General features: G+C 34.0%; 2 protein-coding genes and 1 pseudogene across 2 annotated transcripts; 1 reads left to right on the top strand and 2 right to left on the bottom strand.

Annotated features, from left to right (window-relative positions):
* The first annotated feature begins 193 nt into the window (after positions 1-193).
* On the top strand, positions 194-2,146 carry LOC115954295 (F-box/kelch-repeat protein At1g57790-like). The gene is made up of 2 exons (XM_031072213.1): positions 194-275; positions 1,115-2,146. Exon 2 carries the CDS (start codon positions 1,221-1,223, stop codon positions 2,130-2,132), a length of 912 nt encoding a protein of 303 aa, XP_030928073.1. The 5' UTR covers positions 194-275; positions 1,115-1,220; the 3' UTR covers positions 2,133-2,146.
* A 1,266-nt stretch (positions 2,147-3,412) lies between these two features.
* On the bottom strand, positions 3,413-7,338 carry LOC115954296 (U1 small nuclear ribonucleoprotein C-like). The gene is made up of 6 exons (XM_031072214.1): positions 7,160-7,338; positions 6,184-6,254; positions 4,999-5,040; positions 4,662-4,929; positions 3,729-4,001; positions 3,413-3,422 (listed from the first exon to the last, which is right to left on the bottom strand). The coding sequence occupies exons 2-5, from the start codon at positions 6,232-6,234 to the stop codon at positions 3,742-3,744; spliced, it is 621 nt and encodes a 206-aa protein (XP_030928074.1). The 5' UTR covers positions 6,235-6,254; positions 7,160-7,338; the 3' UTR covers positions 3,413-3,422; positions 3,729-3,741.
* Positions 7,339-12,043: 4,705 nt separating this feature from the next.
* LOC115954297 lies at positions 12,044-13,794 on the bottom strand (annotated as a pseudogene).
* Between the last annotated feature and the right edge of the window lie 5,227 nt (positions 13,795-19,021).

Raw genomic sequence — 19,021 nt, forward strand, 5'->3', positions numbered from 1 at the left:
AAACTTTGGGTTTTGTTTTTACGTATTTCTCCTTGTTAGCTGAAAAATTGTATAAGAGAGCAGAATGGGGATATTTTGGGCATCTAAAAGTATCCAAACAGGAGAGCCCTTAAATAGTAGTATAAATAATACTATTGGTAACAAACAACAATTCTGGATTTTGCTCTACAAATACAGAAAAACAAACCTCAACGTTGATGGTTTCTTTGGGTGTTCTTTTTCAGAGTCTATCTTGTACTTTCTAAGATGGGACTCTGTTTTGCAAAAGCATAAAGGTGAGACAAGAATCAAGATCATTAGATCAACTTCTTTTCTTTTTCTTTTTCTTTTTCTTGTTTTTTTTTTTTTTTTTTTCGGTAAGAATTTTCTTGTTAAAGTTCATGTAACATAGGACTTTCTCATTAAAAGTAAAAAAGTTAATCGCTTTGTTGTTATAACTTTCATTCTCTTCTTCACAGTGAAAATTGAAAAGATGGGATTTTTATTCATGGGGTATAGCAACAATGATCAATAAGTTTTTCATTGTGTAAAATGACATGTGAAGTTATCTGAGATTGTACCACAATATGTAAACAAATTTATTGTCTACCCGTATTATTATTGTTTATGATTGTTATGACCCAAATGATGTTGATCATGCAATATATATAGTTTGTACATCACATCACACAAGGATTATTACGTTTTTGTAGAAGCACCATTCACAAGCATATAGACCTGTTCTATTCTGTAACATAATCTTATTTCAAAGATTTGATTTTTATAATTTTTTATAGCTTGTCTCTAGTGTTATGATATTATGATGTTGCTGAACTAGCAAAACAAACATTGATATGTGTTGTGTTGTGTAATATAACATTCAAAAAAAGCCTGCATCCCTATTGCAGTCGGATATCAACTTGAGGTATTGAGTGCATTGGCTTTAATTAGAAGTATCAGCACAAAGACACCTACTTTCATCCATAACTACTCAAAAATTATGCAAGGGAAAAACTCTCTTTGAACAAACTACTAATAATTAAATATTGTGCTCACATGTTTGTTTTCATTTGAATATTTTCATCTGCAATGCCTTATTATTTTTCTCACTTATAATGTTATGTTATATGCTCAGAGAACCTAGTTTCGCTAGCAATGGCAAAGTAACAGCAAGACAACTTGGTATTCTCGGAGTCGAAGAAAGTAGTGTGACCTCTTCAAAAAAAAGAAAAGAAAGTGGTATGACAGGACTTTGGTCTGGTCTTCCTGCAGAGCTTCTATCATTAATTGTGGATCGATTAGGCCTAATTGAGCTTCTGAGTTTTCATGGTGTATGTAAGGCTTGGAGAGCTGCTGCATCCACAGCTTTATCTAAGATTGAAGCCTCAGCCAATCGTAAACCCTGGTTTCTAATCTATGGTGAAAACTCACAATGCCATTTGTATGATGAATCTGGAAGAAGGTACACTACTAGCATCCCAGAATTGGATGGAGCAACTTGCATTGCATCACACCAAGGATGGATTCTTGTATTTCAAGGAGGCCCAATGTTCTTCTACTGCCCATTCTCTCATGCAAAAATAGATATTCCTACGTTTCCCCTTTCGGTACTCTCTAACCATGCTGCAGCATTTTCATCTCCTCCCACCACTCTTGAATGCATTGTTGCTGTCATGCATCGTGACATTATGTCTGGATTCTCGCTGTATGTTCTTCAACGTGGAGCTAATGCATGGGCTAAGTGTGAACTCATTCAATTTTATAATGTAAGGGAATTAGGTAGTGCTATATATGGGAATCAAAATTTCTATTTTTTTGACAAAATAAACAAATTAATTACCTTCTCTGTCAAGGACAAAACCTGTGTACAGCACACTCTACTTAAGAATGAGAATTCAACCACCATAAAGCATCTCCCATATGTTCGTAGTAAGAGTCATTTTGTGAGAAGAAACATGAAGAAGAAATTGGGGCTGGGTGAAGATGTTTCAATTTCTATCTGTGGAACAGTGGTACAGAATGATAGCACTGACATTATTATATGTAATGAGGAAGTTGAGTCTGCTGAAGAATTTGAAAGCTGTTACCTCAAAGGGGTATGGATCCAACCAAGATTTTTTCACCTCTCTCCAAATCAGAGCTGGTCATTTTGAGGGCTGATTTCTTCCTGCTATTTTTTTTAGCAAAATTTTACTCGTACTTTTTCTTGTATTATAGAAACACTGAGATTTCACCTCTCTCAAGATCAGAGTTGGTCACTTTGAGGGCTTGATTTTTTATAGCTCTTATTTTTTAGCAAAGTTTTACTCGTTATACTTTCTATTGTATTATTTGGAACACTGAGATCAGTGACTTTGTTCTCACGCAAAGAGTTGACTTCGAATTGGTTTCTTTGGGTAAAAAGAGCACTAAATTGTTGTCTACTAATCAATATAGTGTAGTGTAGTATAGCGTAAGCATTATGCCAGGATTTGGGAGTTTGTAATTGCTTTTTTAAGGACACCCTGCAATATATATGCCCCAAGAGTATTAAGCATATATTGATTTGTGTAACATTGCTGTTCAGGGCATTAGTGCCCCAACCTAGTTACATTGTAAATTTCTTTTTCCTTTGCCTTTATTTCTTGAAAAATACATTAAAGCAAGAAAAATATAATGCCAGCGTAGCATTGAAGATGCATTTTGGTCCACAACTCACACCTTCAAAATGACATACCCCATATATACATGTATATGAGTATAGAAGCATCAATCAAGTTGCTAGTATTACGTCCGAGCAAATAACGAGTATTGAGTGTAAAGGAGGCAAGTGATCTCTTTCCAATATTTCGTATATTTTAAATGTGGCAGATGGTAAAATACCAGTGCCAATCAATCCAAGGAGTGACAAACTAATAGGAAATAAAGCTGTAAAATTGGCATGAGGATAACAAGCCACGGGATGAGCAAGGACCTTATTGGAGCCAAGTTATCTTCAAGCCCCAGTGCCATTCTAACAAAAAGAGGTCCTTGAACACAATATCTTTTTACTTAGTGAGAAAAGGGAAGAGAAATGGGGTTGCAGGAAGCCACAAACCGAGAACCCAAACAAAATTACAATACGGATTGGCCTAAAATTATGTCTTTTCCTTGCAACCAGCACTTGCTTGCGAATTGGTTTCTGAATACATATTTCAAGCAATAATTGCTGCTACAGCATAAGAGCATGTCAAAGTAGATAATAACTCTGTAAACGGTGCTTTTCCAGTAGCAACAACTAGATATGCATCTATGGCATGATTCTTACAAAAATGAGAATGCACAACTATTCTTTATGTTCAGAGCATCATGTGACAAGCTCTTAATGCACATTACATAGTGAGAACTGAAAATCACTGGACCAAATGATGGAAATCCCAACATAGGAGTTGAACCACAAAAATTTATTGGCTTGCTTCATTTGCCTGTGACAAGAGCAATATCACTAATGTCACCATCATAAATACAGGGTATGATACTTGGAGCATCAAACAGATGTACTTATCAAAAAAAAACAAATTAAAGACATGGAGGATTTATGTAATTTTCTTCAATTATATTAAGGATATACAATAGAATCTATATTAGTTTTCAATAGTCACAAGAGTTGATAAAAGAAAATAACAATGTGGGGAATTTCATTTAAAACTGCCTTAGAGTCCCACCTATTGTAAGTTAGAAACAATATATATTTCAGTTTCTTAAGATATTAGCTATGGAAATAAACCAACCAGAAGATCAAGGCTAATGATTAGCCTCAGGAGCTTGAGTGTTGGCATTGAGACTATCATAGCCTCCACCTGTTGATGCCACTGGATTGGCTTGATACAATGGTGGTGTGACCATAGGTGGTGCACCGTTGGAAGAGGTGGGTGCTGCTGTGCTTCCGGGAACTGTTGTGGCTACACTACCAGGAGGCCTTGGAATAGGATTTAATTGAGCAGGTAAGGAAGGAGCACCAGGTGGAGCCATCATAGGTGACATTGCCAGAGAAGGCATATAACCTGCCAAATCCAAGAGAATTATTTAACATAACACGTTGCTTCATGCTTATGGACAAAGAAAAGTTTGCATTGCATGTCTTGCACATGGATCAAACATTTTGTACCAAGATCTCACATTAAATATAAACCTGGAAGAGAACTAGCATCAAATTTATATTCCATGTGTCTGACAAAGGAGTTTAGGGTAGAACCATTTGATTGATGAAACATAGTGATAATTTTTTAATGTAATAAACATGCAGACACAAATCATAATAATCTGCCAATGTTCTTGTCTATCCACCATTTGATTGCTAAATATTGGGAACCTAATTAAAGATGGATAGCATACAGCAGCAAAAAGTTGGGAAGGGGAAATGACCAACAGATCCTGGCTGGATCAGGGCTGGGATAGTGGCACCCAGTCCTAACCAGTTTAAAAAGGTTTGATCATGGGAGAGAGCAATAGCATCCCAATTCAGTGATTTCCTCACTAGTTTACGCAAATAACAAAAGAAAGAAAACAGATGTGCACAATAATACCAACTAGCAGTGGCAAAAGCAATGCACCAAGTCAAAGAAAGATAGTAGGCACGGATGAAGCCAAACAATTCAAAATATGAAAATCTACATGCAAAATGTGCTAACACAAGGATAAATGCAAAATGTGTTTCATTTTACTTGGAGCACCAAGGGGTCTTGGCAAAACAGGAGGCCTAATCCCTGGGATTAATGGTGAACTTCCAGGTAACTGTGTGCTACCAGGCATCGGCATTACAGGTGTAGGTAGAATAGGAAGGCGGGGCCTCTGAACCATTAGATGTTGATTGTAAGCAGCACCAACCTGCTGGAATGCTGCAGTTTGCCCAAGATGTTCCTTAATCCTTTGGTCAATGAAGTTTTGGGTTTGTGCCTCCTCAAATTGCTGATAGTATGACCTAACATTTGCCTGTATTTATTAAAAAAATTAGCATATAAATATAATCAAGAGGGAGAGAGAGAGAGATATGTGAAGTACCTTATGTTTGTAACCTGCATTGTGCTGCTTTCTCACAGATGGCTGAGATAGAAAGACGATATCATCAGCAATATAAAAACATTCATTATGTCAATTTCTAGGAGCTGTAACTATGATATGCAGGAGAAGGCACATTAACAATTTCAAACTTCAAAGGACATAGATACCGGTAAACCATGCAGATTTTCATAGTTAACACTTTTTATGAATAACATAAAATATTATTAAACAAACACACAAATCCAAGGACACAGAGAATACATAAGAGAAACACTAAAAACATAAAAATAAAAAATAAACAAGGCAATGAACAACAGTGAAGTGTTCTTCTACCCTTTAAAAACTTTGTACCCATTGCACAAGCTCCTTTTTCTGCGGGATCTTGAACTGAGAGAGGTGGTTAGTAAGCAGTCATACCAACAACTTTTAAGGAACTAATTCCCAGACTTGAACCCTCAATGTATTGTTTGAATGGAGGACACTTGCCATCACACCAAGGTCCAGAGTCAGACTCTAAGCAATATTGTATCCTTGATATTTAAAAATCCTAAAATACTATTTACAACATCTTAAGTTTGAGGTTGTTTCTAAATCGGCCCCTTGACTATGAAAACTTTTAATTTACACTCTGGAGTATTACAATAATGTCAATGTGCCCTTTCTGTCAACATCCATTAGAATCTTGTAATTAACCCACACAAAAAACGACATCATTTTCAGGAAGGTTAATGGCGAAAATGTGACAGACCATAACAGTAGGAGCACATTGACGTCATTATAATATTCGAGGGTGAAAATTGCAAGCTTTGAGACACTGACTTAAAAGCTATCACAAACTTAAAGAGTGTGTAAAGTGCATTTTTAGCATTCTGAAAATCATAAGAACCCAGAAGATCCCCACAACACAAGACTCACCAAATTGAGCTCCCACGTATAAATAATAATAAGAATAACAGTTCAACTTCAATCTAAGACCTCGATCAAGTTCACAAAGATAAACCCATCAGCTCCTAGTAAAAGACATCATGTACAAGAAAAACCACACTTTTATTAACAAACAATACCAAACATATGAGGAGTCATCGCATTTGCATGATTTGGTTCAATATTGACATAAATCCTTAAACAGACATACATATAATCCAAATGCACCAAACAATTTAAGAGAGAGAGAGAGAGACTTACAGAATCGTGAGTCAAGTAGGTGTCACAGTAATCGCAGTAGTAGCGAGGCATGGCTGTGTTGAATTGAAACCCTAAGGTTCAGAGAGAGAGAGAGAGAGAGAGAAAAGCAAACATGGTTTTAAAAACCAGTACGGTGAAAGAACCGAAAAATAAGCTAATTACTGGTTTTATGGTCAAACCGGGGTCCGACCAATGGTCGAATGTCATAAATAATTTAATTATTATTTATTTAAATTATATAAATAATTAAAAGCAAAACCCAGAAACAGATCAGCCCCAAAACCAAAATTTTAATAAGAGTCGAACTGTTGGTCTTAGATTGAAGCAGCACTCAACATTTCTAAGCACAATAATAAACCACCACTAAATTTTTATCCTTAAAATGTAAAACCCAGAACCAAAATATTAAACTTTTCAATCTTAGATTGAAGCAGCACTCAAAATTCCCAAGCACAATACTAAAACACCACCAAAATCCATATATTATCTATACCAGTTAATTGAGGGCGTATAGGTATAAGACTTAATTTTCCACTCTACAAGACAAGTAGCATAGTGTAAGTATCTTCATGTTTGTATAGCAATTAAAACTCCCAACCACCTATCTACCCTAAACTTTGAATCAAGCTGACTCATTTATTTTCCAACCGATGTTTATTTATCACAGCAGCCCTATTGTACTTCAATGTTAAAGGTTGTTTCAGACAAGTAGTACAAACTTTGTATATCAAATGGTTCCTTTTAACCCTATTTCTTCTAATACTAGTTGCCAGAACTGGTGCCAAAGTTCCAGCAATTATCGTGTTTGGGGACTCATCCGTTGATGCTGGAAACAACAACCAGATCCCAACAAAATTCCCAAGCACAATACTAAAACACCAACAAAATATTTCTAAGCACAAAAATAAATAAAAAGCAAAGCAAACCCAATAACAAATCAACCACAAAACCATAGAATTTCACATAAAAACCGAACCTTAGGCTTGAGATTGGAAAAAAAAAATTTCAGAGGCGTGCATGAGGTGAGACCGTGAGAGTGAGGGATATTCAGAGAGAGTGAGCTTGAGTTGAGTGAGGCAGAGACGTAGAGAGCTTGAGACCGTGAGAGTGAGGTAGGGAGGCAGAGAGCTTGAGATGAGGATTGAGGCGTGAGATGAGAGCGTGATAGTGTTTAGGAGTTTTTAGCTTCCTTGCCAAAACGACGTAGTTTAGGCTGGGAAAAAGGACAAAATATCCCAACCCGTCAGTAACCGGTTCGACCATGCCGGTTTTAAATTCTCCGGTTGAACAGGCCGATTTTCAAAATTTTCCGGTTTTTAAACTATTTCCGGTTTTTGCCAATAACTAGACCAAATTGAAGGCCGATTCATAATAGTCCATGAAAACAAATCCCTAGTTTTCATGTCATCTAAAATCTCCCTGACTGTAACCAAGCAACAACATTTCACATACATATCCAATATAGTGTTTTGCAAATTCAGGCTATAATTCACATTCCTCTTTTTTATATACTCATAGATACTTTTCCCCATATTTAAGTCCCCTTTGAGCGAGCACATTGAAAGTACAGCAATCATGGTAACCTCATTTAGCTCAACCTCATTCATTAACATCAAATTAAACAATTTCAATGCCTCCTTTGAACAATTATGCACCACATATCCATCAATCATTGAGGTCCAAGCAGGGCCAGCTCAAGGCCTAGGCAAGTTAGGCCTAGGCCTAAGGCCCCACCAAAAAAAAAAAAAAATCCTTGGAAAAAAATGCCCCACTTTTTATAGTTAAAGGTCCAAATTTTTATAAAATTATATATATTTTTTAAAGGCTGTACATTTTTTTTTATTAGTGATGTACAAATTTTACTATTGGCTTACAAATAGCCATATTATTAATCACAAAAAATGTGATATAAACATTCATTAGTTAAATTGATGAAGTTCATCAATGAGAGACAATATCACATTATATTTTGAACATTTTATAGTGCTTTTAATTAGCGCATTTTTCTTTTTCATTTCTATTAAAACTCTCAAAGTATAAGTCCAATAGAACCTTAACTCAATTGAAACCCTAAAATATTTCAAAAAGATGTTGCAAATGTGTTAAATCATCAATTATAGATTAATTTCCCCTAATAGTTTGAGACTTTGATTTTTGTAAATTAATATCCTACAAAACCATACACCAAATAATATCTATCTCTCTCTCTCTCTCTCTTAAAATCAAAATATAAAATTAAAAATTAGATTACAATTTTATTTAACTATGCATTGTCTTATGTCTAAAATAAAGTATCTTTTTCAATCGCAATATATTTTTATTTCTTTTTATTAATATTTATAATTCAACTATAATATTCAATTCTCTATATGAAATTAACATTAGTCCAATTGGTATTATTTATTTATTTAATGTATCAAATTAACCTTAATTTGATTATTATTAAATAATTTTGTTTAACTAATATTTACATATTAAAGGCCCCGCATAAATTTTTCACCTTAGGCCCCAAATTATATTGGGCCGCCCCTGGGTCCAAGTAACCACATCTCTCACAAAACTTTGATCAAACACTTCACGGGCAAAATCCAAATACCCACGTTCAGCATAAAAATAGACCAACCATTTTGCATTACCAAATCCAAATCAAAACCCATCTTCCAAACCCAGCAATGAACCAATTGCCCCTCTAAAACTATACAAAACTGCTCGTACGCCTTGAGCAAAAAAATGAAGCTCCGCCAGTCCATTTCGACGCATTCTCGAGCTATTTGACGAAAAAATGAAAACCCCATGGTGGGAATTTTGGCTTTACAGTAGCCCCTGATCATAGTGTTCCACATATAAGTATTGGGTCTTTCAATCTGAGAAAAAAGGACACGAGCAAATTGAATGTCACCAAAATTAGCTAAAGCGCAAAATGTTAAGACGGGGCTCATAAGGAAAGTGTAAGTGATGAGGGCAGTGCGGGTCATTTGGGCTTGAATTTGTTTAAGTTGGAGCATGTTGGTGCATGACTCCATGGTTAACAAAGTTGGGTTGGTGATGATTACATTGGTGGTTGAGTTCCAATTGGCTTTGTTAGTGGAAATTGAAGAGAATGGCTTGAGGCTAGGAGAGTGGAGGTGTAGTTGAGATCTAAGAGTGAGAGTAGAGAGTAGTAGTGAGATCGAGTTTTGAGAAGAAGGAAGAAGGGGTTTCATTTGAAGTTCAAATCTTTGGCTTCAAAATGCATTACGAAGAACCAAAAAGCTTTTCAAATAGTTATAGTCGTTACTCGTTACTTGGTTTTGAAAAATAAAAATAATTTTCAAAAAATTGAATATGAAATATTTACGTGTTTGGCTCCTACTTTTAAGAATAATTTTCAAAATATTAAAAACAAAAATAATTGTTTGGGAGACCATTTCCATTTTTAAAAAAATATTTATAAAAAGTAACATGTAGAATCTGTAGACTACTCTTTTTTTGTGGATAATGATAAGGGAATAGAGCTCATCATTTTTTTTTTTTCAAATGATAAGTTTCAAATTTGAGATGTGAGAATTCTTTTTGTGATAAAGATAAACTCCTAAATTTAAGAGATAAAAGAGTTTGGACAAATATGTGAGGTCCATTATTTTCAATTTATTTACAACTATGTTATTAAAAATATTTTCTATATCCTGAAAACACCTGCTAAGCCGTTTTCAAAATACTGTTTTAAATCAGGAAAATAGGATACAGTTTTTTGAAAACTGTTTTTAGAAAATATTAGCCAAACAATAAATTCAAGTGTGGGACCCACCATTTTATGGATTGTAAAACAAAAAACTATTTTTAAATACTTTTACCAAACAACCCCTTATATACTATAGTTTTTTGTTTTTTTTTTAACTAATTTTTTTATATAGTTCTTTATTAATGCAGAAGATGCAGTGGGTTCCAATTAGCTCAACTGGTAAAGTCTCTAATGGTTGAATAATTGATATTTTGGTTTGATAATAAAAAGTTATCATCAGGAGTGAACATCATAGGTTAAAACTCTCTTAAAAAAAATGTGAAGAATGCGAAATTTGCTAATCTACAAGATGTCCTAATTTTTGTTTAATTATGTAGTACAACTATTTCTATTTCATTTTTCTTTATAAATAAAAAAATAAAAATTTTCTTTAATTTTTGTTTTATTGTAAATATGTATTTTACATTAAATAGATTAGAACAGCACCATTCTAGTATAGGCAAAACTTTCATATTATATTATGAAATGTGTGTGTGTATATATATATATAGATAGGGTCATACTTACGAGTGCTCTTAGGCCATTGGTTAATAATCTATTTTAGGAAAATTTTGACATCACTTTTATGGGAAATGAAAAAAAAAAACTGTTAAAATATTAATTACTTTTTTTCTTTTTCCATAAAAACTTTCTTTAAATGGATTATTAACTAATGCCCTAAAGGCATTTGTTAGCATTTCTCATATATATATATATATATATATATACACATAATAACGTATTATGTCATATGTATACCTTTTTATAGTTGGGAAACCACTTTTATAAATGACTATGTCTTTAAAGTACATCTAATATAAGAAATGTTGCAAGCTCTAATATAATTAAGAATCTAAGATTTAAAATACAATATCAAATTGGTTTCCGAAAAAAAAAAAAAAAAAAAAACAATATCAAATTTAGGGTTGGAGAAGGTGAATAGAAAGACACTTGAAAAGATGTAATGCCATACAAAAGCTTCATTAGATTTTCAAAAACGCCGTTAAGTGTTGAAAATAAATTAACATACTATATAAGGACTGATTTAGTAGAAGATGGAAAAGTGTAAAATAGAAACCAAAATAGCATCAATATTTTGCCAAAATTGATAAAAATTTCAATTGAACATGGTGTGTAATAGGTTGCCATAAAATAGACCTTGACGCTAATCCCATTTGAACTTAATTTTTCCAGGTTAAACTAAAGCAATATAGATCAAGTGACTTGGCTCCATCTCCTTCAATCAGTTCTCTTACAAAATTGCCTATTGTTCAAGCAAGGCATTAGAATTTACTATTTAGAAGGCTAAGAGGGTCAACTTCATTTGACAAAAGTTTGCTATGTCTCAGCATGCCTTTATGGCTTGGTTAACCACCTATGATCGATTTGCTACTTGGTGGTATCAAGGTTATTCGTTGAAAAGGGAAAGCATGAAGTCATGTGTTAGTAGATTGGCATTCGTCGATATTGTCTATCATCTATGGGTTCAAAGAACTTCTTAGATTTATGGAAATTTGGCATTCAAATCCTCTCTAATGAGGTGTGGTTCTTCGATTGGTGGGAAATATGAAGTTCAATGACTCTTTGTAAGACAAACTTTGGTGTGCCTAGGGGTGACAATTTTTATCCATATCTATAAACCCACCCATTACCCACCTAATTTGGATAAGTCTTAACCTAACCCATTTGAATATTTGGATTAAATAGATAAAAACGCATTAGGTTATTTAATTATATGGGTCTTAATGGATAAACCCACTAAAATCCATCTAAAATTTAAATAAACAACATAAAATCTAAATTTCTAAAAAATGACCAAAATACCCCCAAAACCTAAAAATGACCAAAATACCCCCGGAACCTAAAAATTATCAAAATATGCCCAAAACCTAAAAATCACCAAAATACTCCTAAAACCCAAAAAATTACCAAAATACCCCAAAAACCTAAAAAATGACCAAAATACCCCATATTGCTAGATATGCATCTATGACATGATTCTTACAAAAATGAAAATGCATAACTATTCTTTATGTTCAGCATAAGGTGACAAGCTCTTAATGCACATTACACAGTGAGAAATGAAAATCACTAGACCAAATGATGGAAATCCCAACATAGGAGTTAAACCACAAGAATTTCTTGGCTTGCTTCATTTGCTTGTGACAAGAGCATTATCACTAATGTCACCATCATAAATACAGGGTATGATACTTGGTGCATCAAACAGATGTAATTATAAATAAATAAATAAATAAATAAAATAAAACAAATTAAAGACATGGAGGATTTATGTAATTTTCTTCAATTATATTAAGGATATACGATAGAATCTATATTAGTTTTCAATAGTCACTAGAGTTGATAAAAGAAAATAACAATGTGGGAAATTTCATTTAAAACTGCCTTAGAGTCCCACCCTTTGTAAGTTAAGAACAATATATATTTTAATTTCTTAAGATATTAGATATGGAAATAAACCAACCAGAAGATCAAGGCTAATGATTAGCATCAGGAGCTTGAGTGTTGGCATTGAGACTATCACAGCCTCCACCTGTTGATGCCACTGCATTGGCTTGATACAATGGTGGTGTGACCATAAGTGGTGCATCGTTGGAAGAGGTGGGTGCTGCTATGCTTCCAGGAACTGTTGTGCCTACACTACCAGGAGGCCTTGGAATAGGATTTAATTGAGCAGGTAAGGAAGGAGCACTAGGTGGAGCCATCATAGGTGCCATCGCTGGAGAAGGCATATAACCGGCCAATCCCAAGAGAATTATTTAACATAACACGTTGCTACATGCTTACGGACAAAAAACAGTTTGCATTGCATGTCTTGCACATGGATCAAACATTGTGTACCAAGATCACACATTAAATATAAACCTAGAAGAGAACTAGCATCAAATTTATATTCCATGTGTCTGACAAAGGAGTTTAGGGTAGAATCATTTGATTGATGAAACATAGTGATAATATTTTAATGTAGTAAACATGCAGACACATATCATAATAATCCGCCAATGTTCTTGTCTATCCACCATTTGATTGCTAGATATTGGGAACCTAATTAAAGATGGATAGCATACAGCAGCAAAAAGTTGGGAAGGGGACATGACCAACAGATCCTGGCTGGATCCGGGTTGGGATAGTGGCACCAATTCCTAACCAGTTTAAAAAGGTTTGCTCATGGGAGGGAGCAATAGCATCCCAATTCAGTGATTTGCTCACTAGTTCATGCAAATAACAAAAGAAAGAAAACAGATGTGCACAATAATATCAACTAGCAGTGGCAAAATGTGAGCAAATCTACATGCAAAACAATATGAAAATCTACATGCAAGTCAAAGAAAGATAGCAGGCACAGATGAAGCCAAACAATTCAAAATATGAAAATCTACATGCAAAATGTGCTAACACAGTTTTAATTTACCTGGAGCACCAAGGGGTCTTGGCAAAACAGGAGGCCTAATCCCTGGGATTAATGGTGAACTTCCAGGTAACTGTGTGCTACCAGGCATCGGCATTACAGGTGTAGGTAGAACAGGAAGGCGAGGCCTCTGAACCATTAGATGTTGATTGTAAGCAGCACCAACCTGTTGGAATGCTGCAATTTTCCCAAGATGTTCCTTAATCCTTTGGTCAATGAAGTTTTAGGTCTGTGCCTCCTCAAATTGCTGATAGTATGACCTAACATTTGCCTATATTTATTAAAATAATTAGCATATAAATATAATTAAGAGAGAGAGAGACAGAGATATGTGAAGTACCTTATGTTTGTAACCTGCATTGTGCTGCTTTCTCACAGATGGCTGAGATAGAAAGACGATATCATCAGCAATATAAAAACATTCATTATGTCAATTTCTAGGAGCTGTAACTATGATATACAGGAGAAGGCGCATTAACAATTTCAAACTTCAAAGGACATAGATACCGGTAAACCATGCAAATTTTCATAGTTACTTTTTATGAATAACATAAAATTTTATTAAACAAACACACAAATCCAATGACACAAAGAATACATAAGAGAAACACTAAAAACATAAAAATAAAAAATAAACTAGGCAATGAACGACAGTGATGTGTTCTTCTACCCTTTAAAAACTTCGTACCCATTGCACAAGCTCCTCTTTCTGCGGGGTCTTGAACTGAGAGAGGTGGTTAGTAAGCAATCATACCAATAACTTTTTAAGGAACTAATTCCCAGACTTGAACCCTCAATGTATTGTTTGAATGGAGGACACTTGCCATCACACCAAGGTCCAGAGTCAGACTCTAAGCAATATTGTATCCTTGATATTTAAAAATCCTTAAATACTATTTACAACATCTTAAGTTTGAGGTTGTTTCTAAATCGGCCTCTTGACTATTAAATCCTATTCCAAGGCCTCCAGGTAGTGTAGCCACAACAGTTCCTGGAAGCACAGCAGCACCCACCTCTTCCAACGGTGCACCACCTATGGTCACACCACCATTGTATCAAGCCAATCCAATGGCGTCAACAGGTGGAGGCTATGATAGTCTCAATGCCAACACTCAAGCTCCTGAGGCTAATCATTAGCCTTAATCTTTTGGTTGGTTTATTTACATATCTAATATCTTAAGAAATTGAAATATATATTGCTTATAACTTACAATGGGTGGGACTCTTAAGGCAGTTTTAAATGAAATTCCCCACATTGTTATTTTCTTTTAACAACTCTAGTAACTATTGAAAACTAATATAGATTCTATTGTATATCCTTAATATAATAGAAAAAAATTACATAAATCCTCCATGTCTTTAATTTGTTTTTTTTGATAAGTACATCTGTTTGATGCACCAAGTACCACACCCTGTATTTATGATGGTGACATTAGTGATATTGCTCTTGTTACAAGTTTAGACATTTAATTTTGCACCCATAATTTAATCAAGGAGAATGACTTGAATGACTAATCCATGTACCCCAAAAATCATACTCCCTCCGTCCCACTTTGTTTGTCTTGTTTGAAAAGTCAAACTTTTTAAGGGAACATCATTTATTGTTTTGTCTATCTTTTAAAAATGTATAAGTTTTCAAAATTACCCTTAAATAAATTTATCAAAAAATTGAATTAGTAAATTAATAGGGGTATAATAGGAACATTAGTAAATTAATGACTTTTATTTTTAGAAATAGGACAGTATTTTGGGACATTCCAAAATGGAATAGAGGACAAACAAAGTGGGACAGAGGGAGTAATTGCATTACATGCATCAATTTGTTCTTGCATTACATGCATCAATTTGTCTTTGCATTACATGCATCAGTTCATTCATTGCATATCACAAAAATGATATTCAGATTCTAATAGTCACAACGGTGATTTCGGTTTTCAAATCGAACCATCGGATCGAAAGATATCACATGATTAAGTTTGCACGGTCAACATGCATTGTGTCTAGCTAGAGTCGACCACACATGATTAGTTTAAATTAATTTTGATTGGTTAAACAATTAAAATTGATTAAATAATTTTGTGATTAGTTGATAATTAATGTTTAAAATAGGGATGCATGCATGGCAATAAAAGGGATGATTAGATAACAATAAAATTGTGGATAATCTGAACTTTCTCTAGATTTATTTTAGGGTATTTATCTTCAAGATAATTATTCTTAAATAGATTGAATTATCCAGAAAAAATATTAAAAAAAAAAATCATAGACAGAAGATGAAAATGCATCTAAGTACAAGGACCGGCTAAAAAATCCTAGAAGAGGAGTCCAAACGGCACCTAAACACAAAAGAGTGTTCAGAGCCATAGGGCCAATTCGGCACTTTTAGATTGCCGAACGACACTCTAAAAGGGCCGAATTTTCATGTGATAGGCTTTGGCCCAACGGCCTTTGGGTGACAATAAGGCACACCTTTTTCAACCTTTACGCAAAAGAATGCGTCCGAATTCAAACCATAATCGTCTTTGCCTATTTTTTAGAGTCTTTTGGCCTCTATAAATAGAGACTGAACCTTATAATTCAACACATTTTTTCTACGCTCTGGGAGGCATATGTTTTAGGCTCTCAAATTGCCCATATTTTCTGATCCCTTCTTTGAGTGTTGCTGCTTAAATTAGGGTTTTTAGATTTCAAAAATAACTAAATATGTTTCTTTGAACCCTAAAACATCCTCTCAAGAACAAGGAGTACTTATGCAAGAGGTTATTTCAATCTCCCTCTCTCTTTTATGTTTCATGTTTATGATGATGCATGTTTTCTTTTGTCCATAACATGAGTAGTTAATCATTGTCTTGGTAAAGCAAGATCTTGATTTTGTTTATGTAATTGTTAGGATTTCTTTCTTAATTCCAATTATCTGCATATAAATAATTATTTTTCTCAAAACAAAAAACAAATCTACATCTTTCTTAGATGTAGATCTAAATTTTTCTTAATCAAAAACGGATTTGCATCTTTCTTAAATGTGATTTGAATTTTTCTTAAAACAAAAACGGATATGCATCTTTCTTATATGTAGATTTGAACTTTTCTTAATAAAAAACGGATCTGCATCTTTCTTAGATGTAGATCTAAATTTTTCTTAAAATAAAAAACGGATCTGCATCTTTCTTAGATATAGATCTACATTTTTCTAAAAACAAAAAATACAGATCTGCATCTTTGATCTAAATTTTTCTTAAAATGAAAAATACAAATCTGCATCTTTCTTAGATGTAGATCTAAATTTTTCTTAATAAAAAACGGATATTCATCTTTCTTAGATGTAGATCTGAATTTTTTTTTTTTTAAAACAAAAACAAATCTACATCTTTCTTAGATGTAGTTCTGAATTTTTCTTAATAAAAAAACGGATCTGCATCCTCATTGGATACAGATCTAGATTTTTCTTAAATAAAAAACTAATTTGTATCTTTCATAGATACAAATCTAATTTTTTTATGCAGATTTTTAAAGTATAGAAAGAGATTAAACATGATTGTGTTTGCTTTCGTCTATTTAATTCATGATTGCATAAATTCATATTATGAGTGAAACTCTCTTCTTAAAAGAAAAATCCTTTTCATTTTTTTTTTTTAACATATAAGAAAAACAAATCTGATTTTTCTGCTACTAAAAAATCATTTTTTTAAAAAAATACTACAAAACAAATCTGAATTTTTGTCATTAAATACCATCTTTTTAAATACTACAAAACAAATCTAGTATTTTGACAAATCAAAACCTTTTTTTTTTTAGCAACCAAACAGATTTGACTTTTAAAAAAAAACAAAAGAAGAGACTTCATTCATAAATAAATTTATGTGATTTAATTTTTGTATCACATGTTCAACATATCATACATGACATGTATAAAAGGTACATTGGTCACAAGAGTCTAGAAGACCAGACTTACTTTGTCTGGGCGGAATGGGTGCCTAACACCTTCCCATTTCGTAACCTAGCCTCCAGATTTAGGTTTTTGGCTAAGTAGATCTAATCTTGTCTTTACTTTTTTTTTTTTTTTTTTGGTAGAATGTAACTAGGACAAAAGCCATGTATTTTTGGTAGATTGTAACTAGGACCCAAAGCTATGTAACTTTTCAGTTTTCCAAGATATGTAATTTCTTTTATTCAATCAATGAAGAGAACAATTCAGTCATGTATTTGTATGTATTTAGTTTTTCTTATTTTTTATTAAAAAAAAAAAAAAGGCGACTCCATACCACTTACCCAAAAAGAGAGGTGCCCTAAAAGGTACCCAAATCTCTTTTTTGAGGGACGCTTTTTTTGAAGTCTGTCACAATAGACAAATGAAGCAAGCTGAGAAATTCTTGTGGTTCAACTCCTATGTTGGGATTTCCATCATTTGGTCTAGTGATTTTCAGTTCTCACTGTGTAATGTGCATTAAAAGTTTGTCACCTGATGCTGAACATAAAGAATAGTTGTGCATTCTCATTTTTGTAAGAATCATGTCATAGGTGGTGTACATAACCCCAAAAGAGCATCAGATACAATCTTGGAGTCACATTCAAAGATCACTTCCCTTATACCCACCTCCCAAGCAAATGAAACCCCAACCTCCATAGCTTTTGCTTCGATCTCCAAAGGTCCTAGCAGCTGGTGAATTTGTTTACTTAAAGCTACTATTACCTCTCCTTCATATACTCAAATCACAACACCCACCCCAACTTGGCAAGATTGACTAAAAACCACCCCATCCACATTCACCTTGTAGCTAGGTGCAATCGGAGCTACCTAAATTTCCTGCACGTCTTCCTTTGGCTGGGATATAGAGTGGTTTGCTGTTTGAAATTCATCTAGCAACACCCGAGCTCTCTACACTACTAGATTCACAAATTGTCATGGGCTCCCATGTCGAGCTGCATTTCGATTATGCCACATACTCCATGCAATCATAAATAACATCTCTAAAAAGTCATTCCCCACATGCTGGATAAAAATGAGATACCAAACCAAATCAACAAATTCACTGTACCTAACTCCTTGTGTTTTGAAGATAATGCCAGATTGGACCCATACTTCACAAGCTGCATCACACTCCCAAAAAATATGCCCACTAGTTTCTTTACCCAACCCACATGCTTCACACATATCTTCATCAATAACTTGCCTATGACACAATTTCACCTTTGTGGGAATAATATTTCAGCACACCTTCCAGGCAAAGGACTTAATTTTATTCGATACATTTAAGCTCCAAATTCTCCTCCAAAATGTTATGTGATCCTCACCATTCGAAGTTCCCTCCATGCGTGTTGCCATAGAATTAGCCATTGCAATTTTGTACGCTTTACGAATTGTAAAGTTCCCTTTGAGGTGAAAGCCCATACTACCTTGTCCCGTGGCATGCGAACACTTAAAGGGATGCTCAGGATGGAATGAACATCGACCAGAAGAAAAACCTGTCTCACTAGTTCATCATGCCATCCACCAGTCATTGGGTCAATGAGTAGGCTAACTGAGGATTGATCTAGTAAGGTATTCGGTCTAGTAAGCACACTGAATGTGGCTGGCCCATTGAGCCATTTATCTACCCAAATATCAATTGAAGCTCCATTACCCACTTGCCATTTACACCCTTTTCGAA

The sequence above is a fragment of the Quercus lobata genome, chromosome 7 (genome assembly GCF_001633185.2).
Source record: "Quercus lobata isolate SW786 chromosome 7, ValleyOak3.0 Primary Assembly, whole genome shotgun sequence".
NCBI lineage: Eukaryota > Viridiplantae > Streptophyta > Magnoliopsida > Fagales > Fagaceae > Quercus > Quercus lobata.

Coding starts and splice junctions, on each gene's coding strand:
- LOC115954296 (XM_031072214.1), bottom strand. CDS start 6,234: ATGCCTCGCTACTACTGCGATTACTGTGACACCTACTTGACTCACGAT. Junction 5,041..6,183: donor CCTACTTGACTCACGATTCT/GTAAGTCTCTCT, acceptor TTTCTATCTCAG/CCATCTGTGAGAAAGCAGCA. Junction 4,002..4,661: donor AAGACCCCTTGGTGCTCCAA/GTAAAATGAAAC, acceptor TGGATTTGGCAG/GTTATATGCCTTCTCTGGCA.
- LOC115954295 (XM_031072213.1), top strand. CDS start 1,221: ATGACAGGACTTTGGTCTGGTCTTCCTGCAGAGCTTCTATCATTAATT.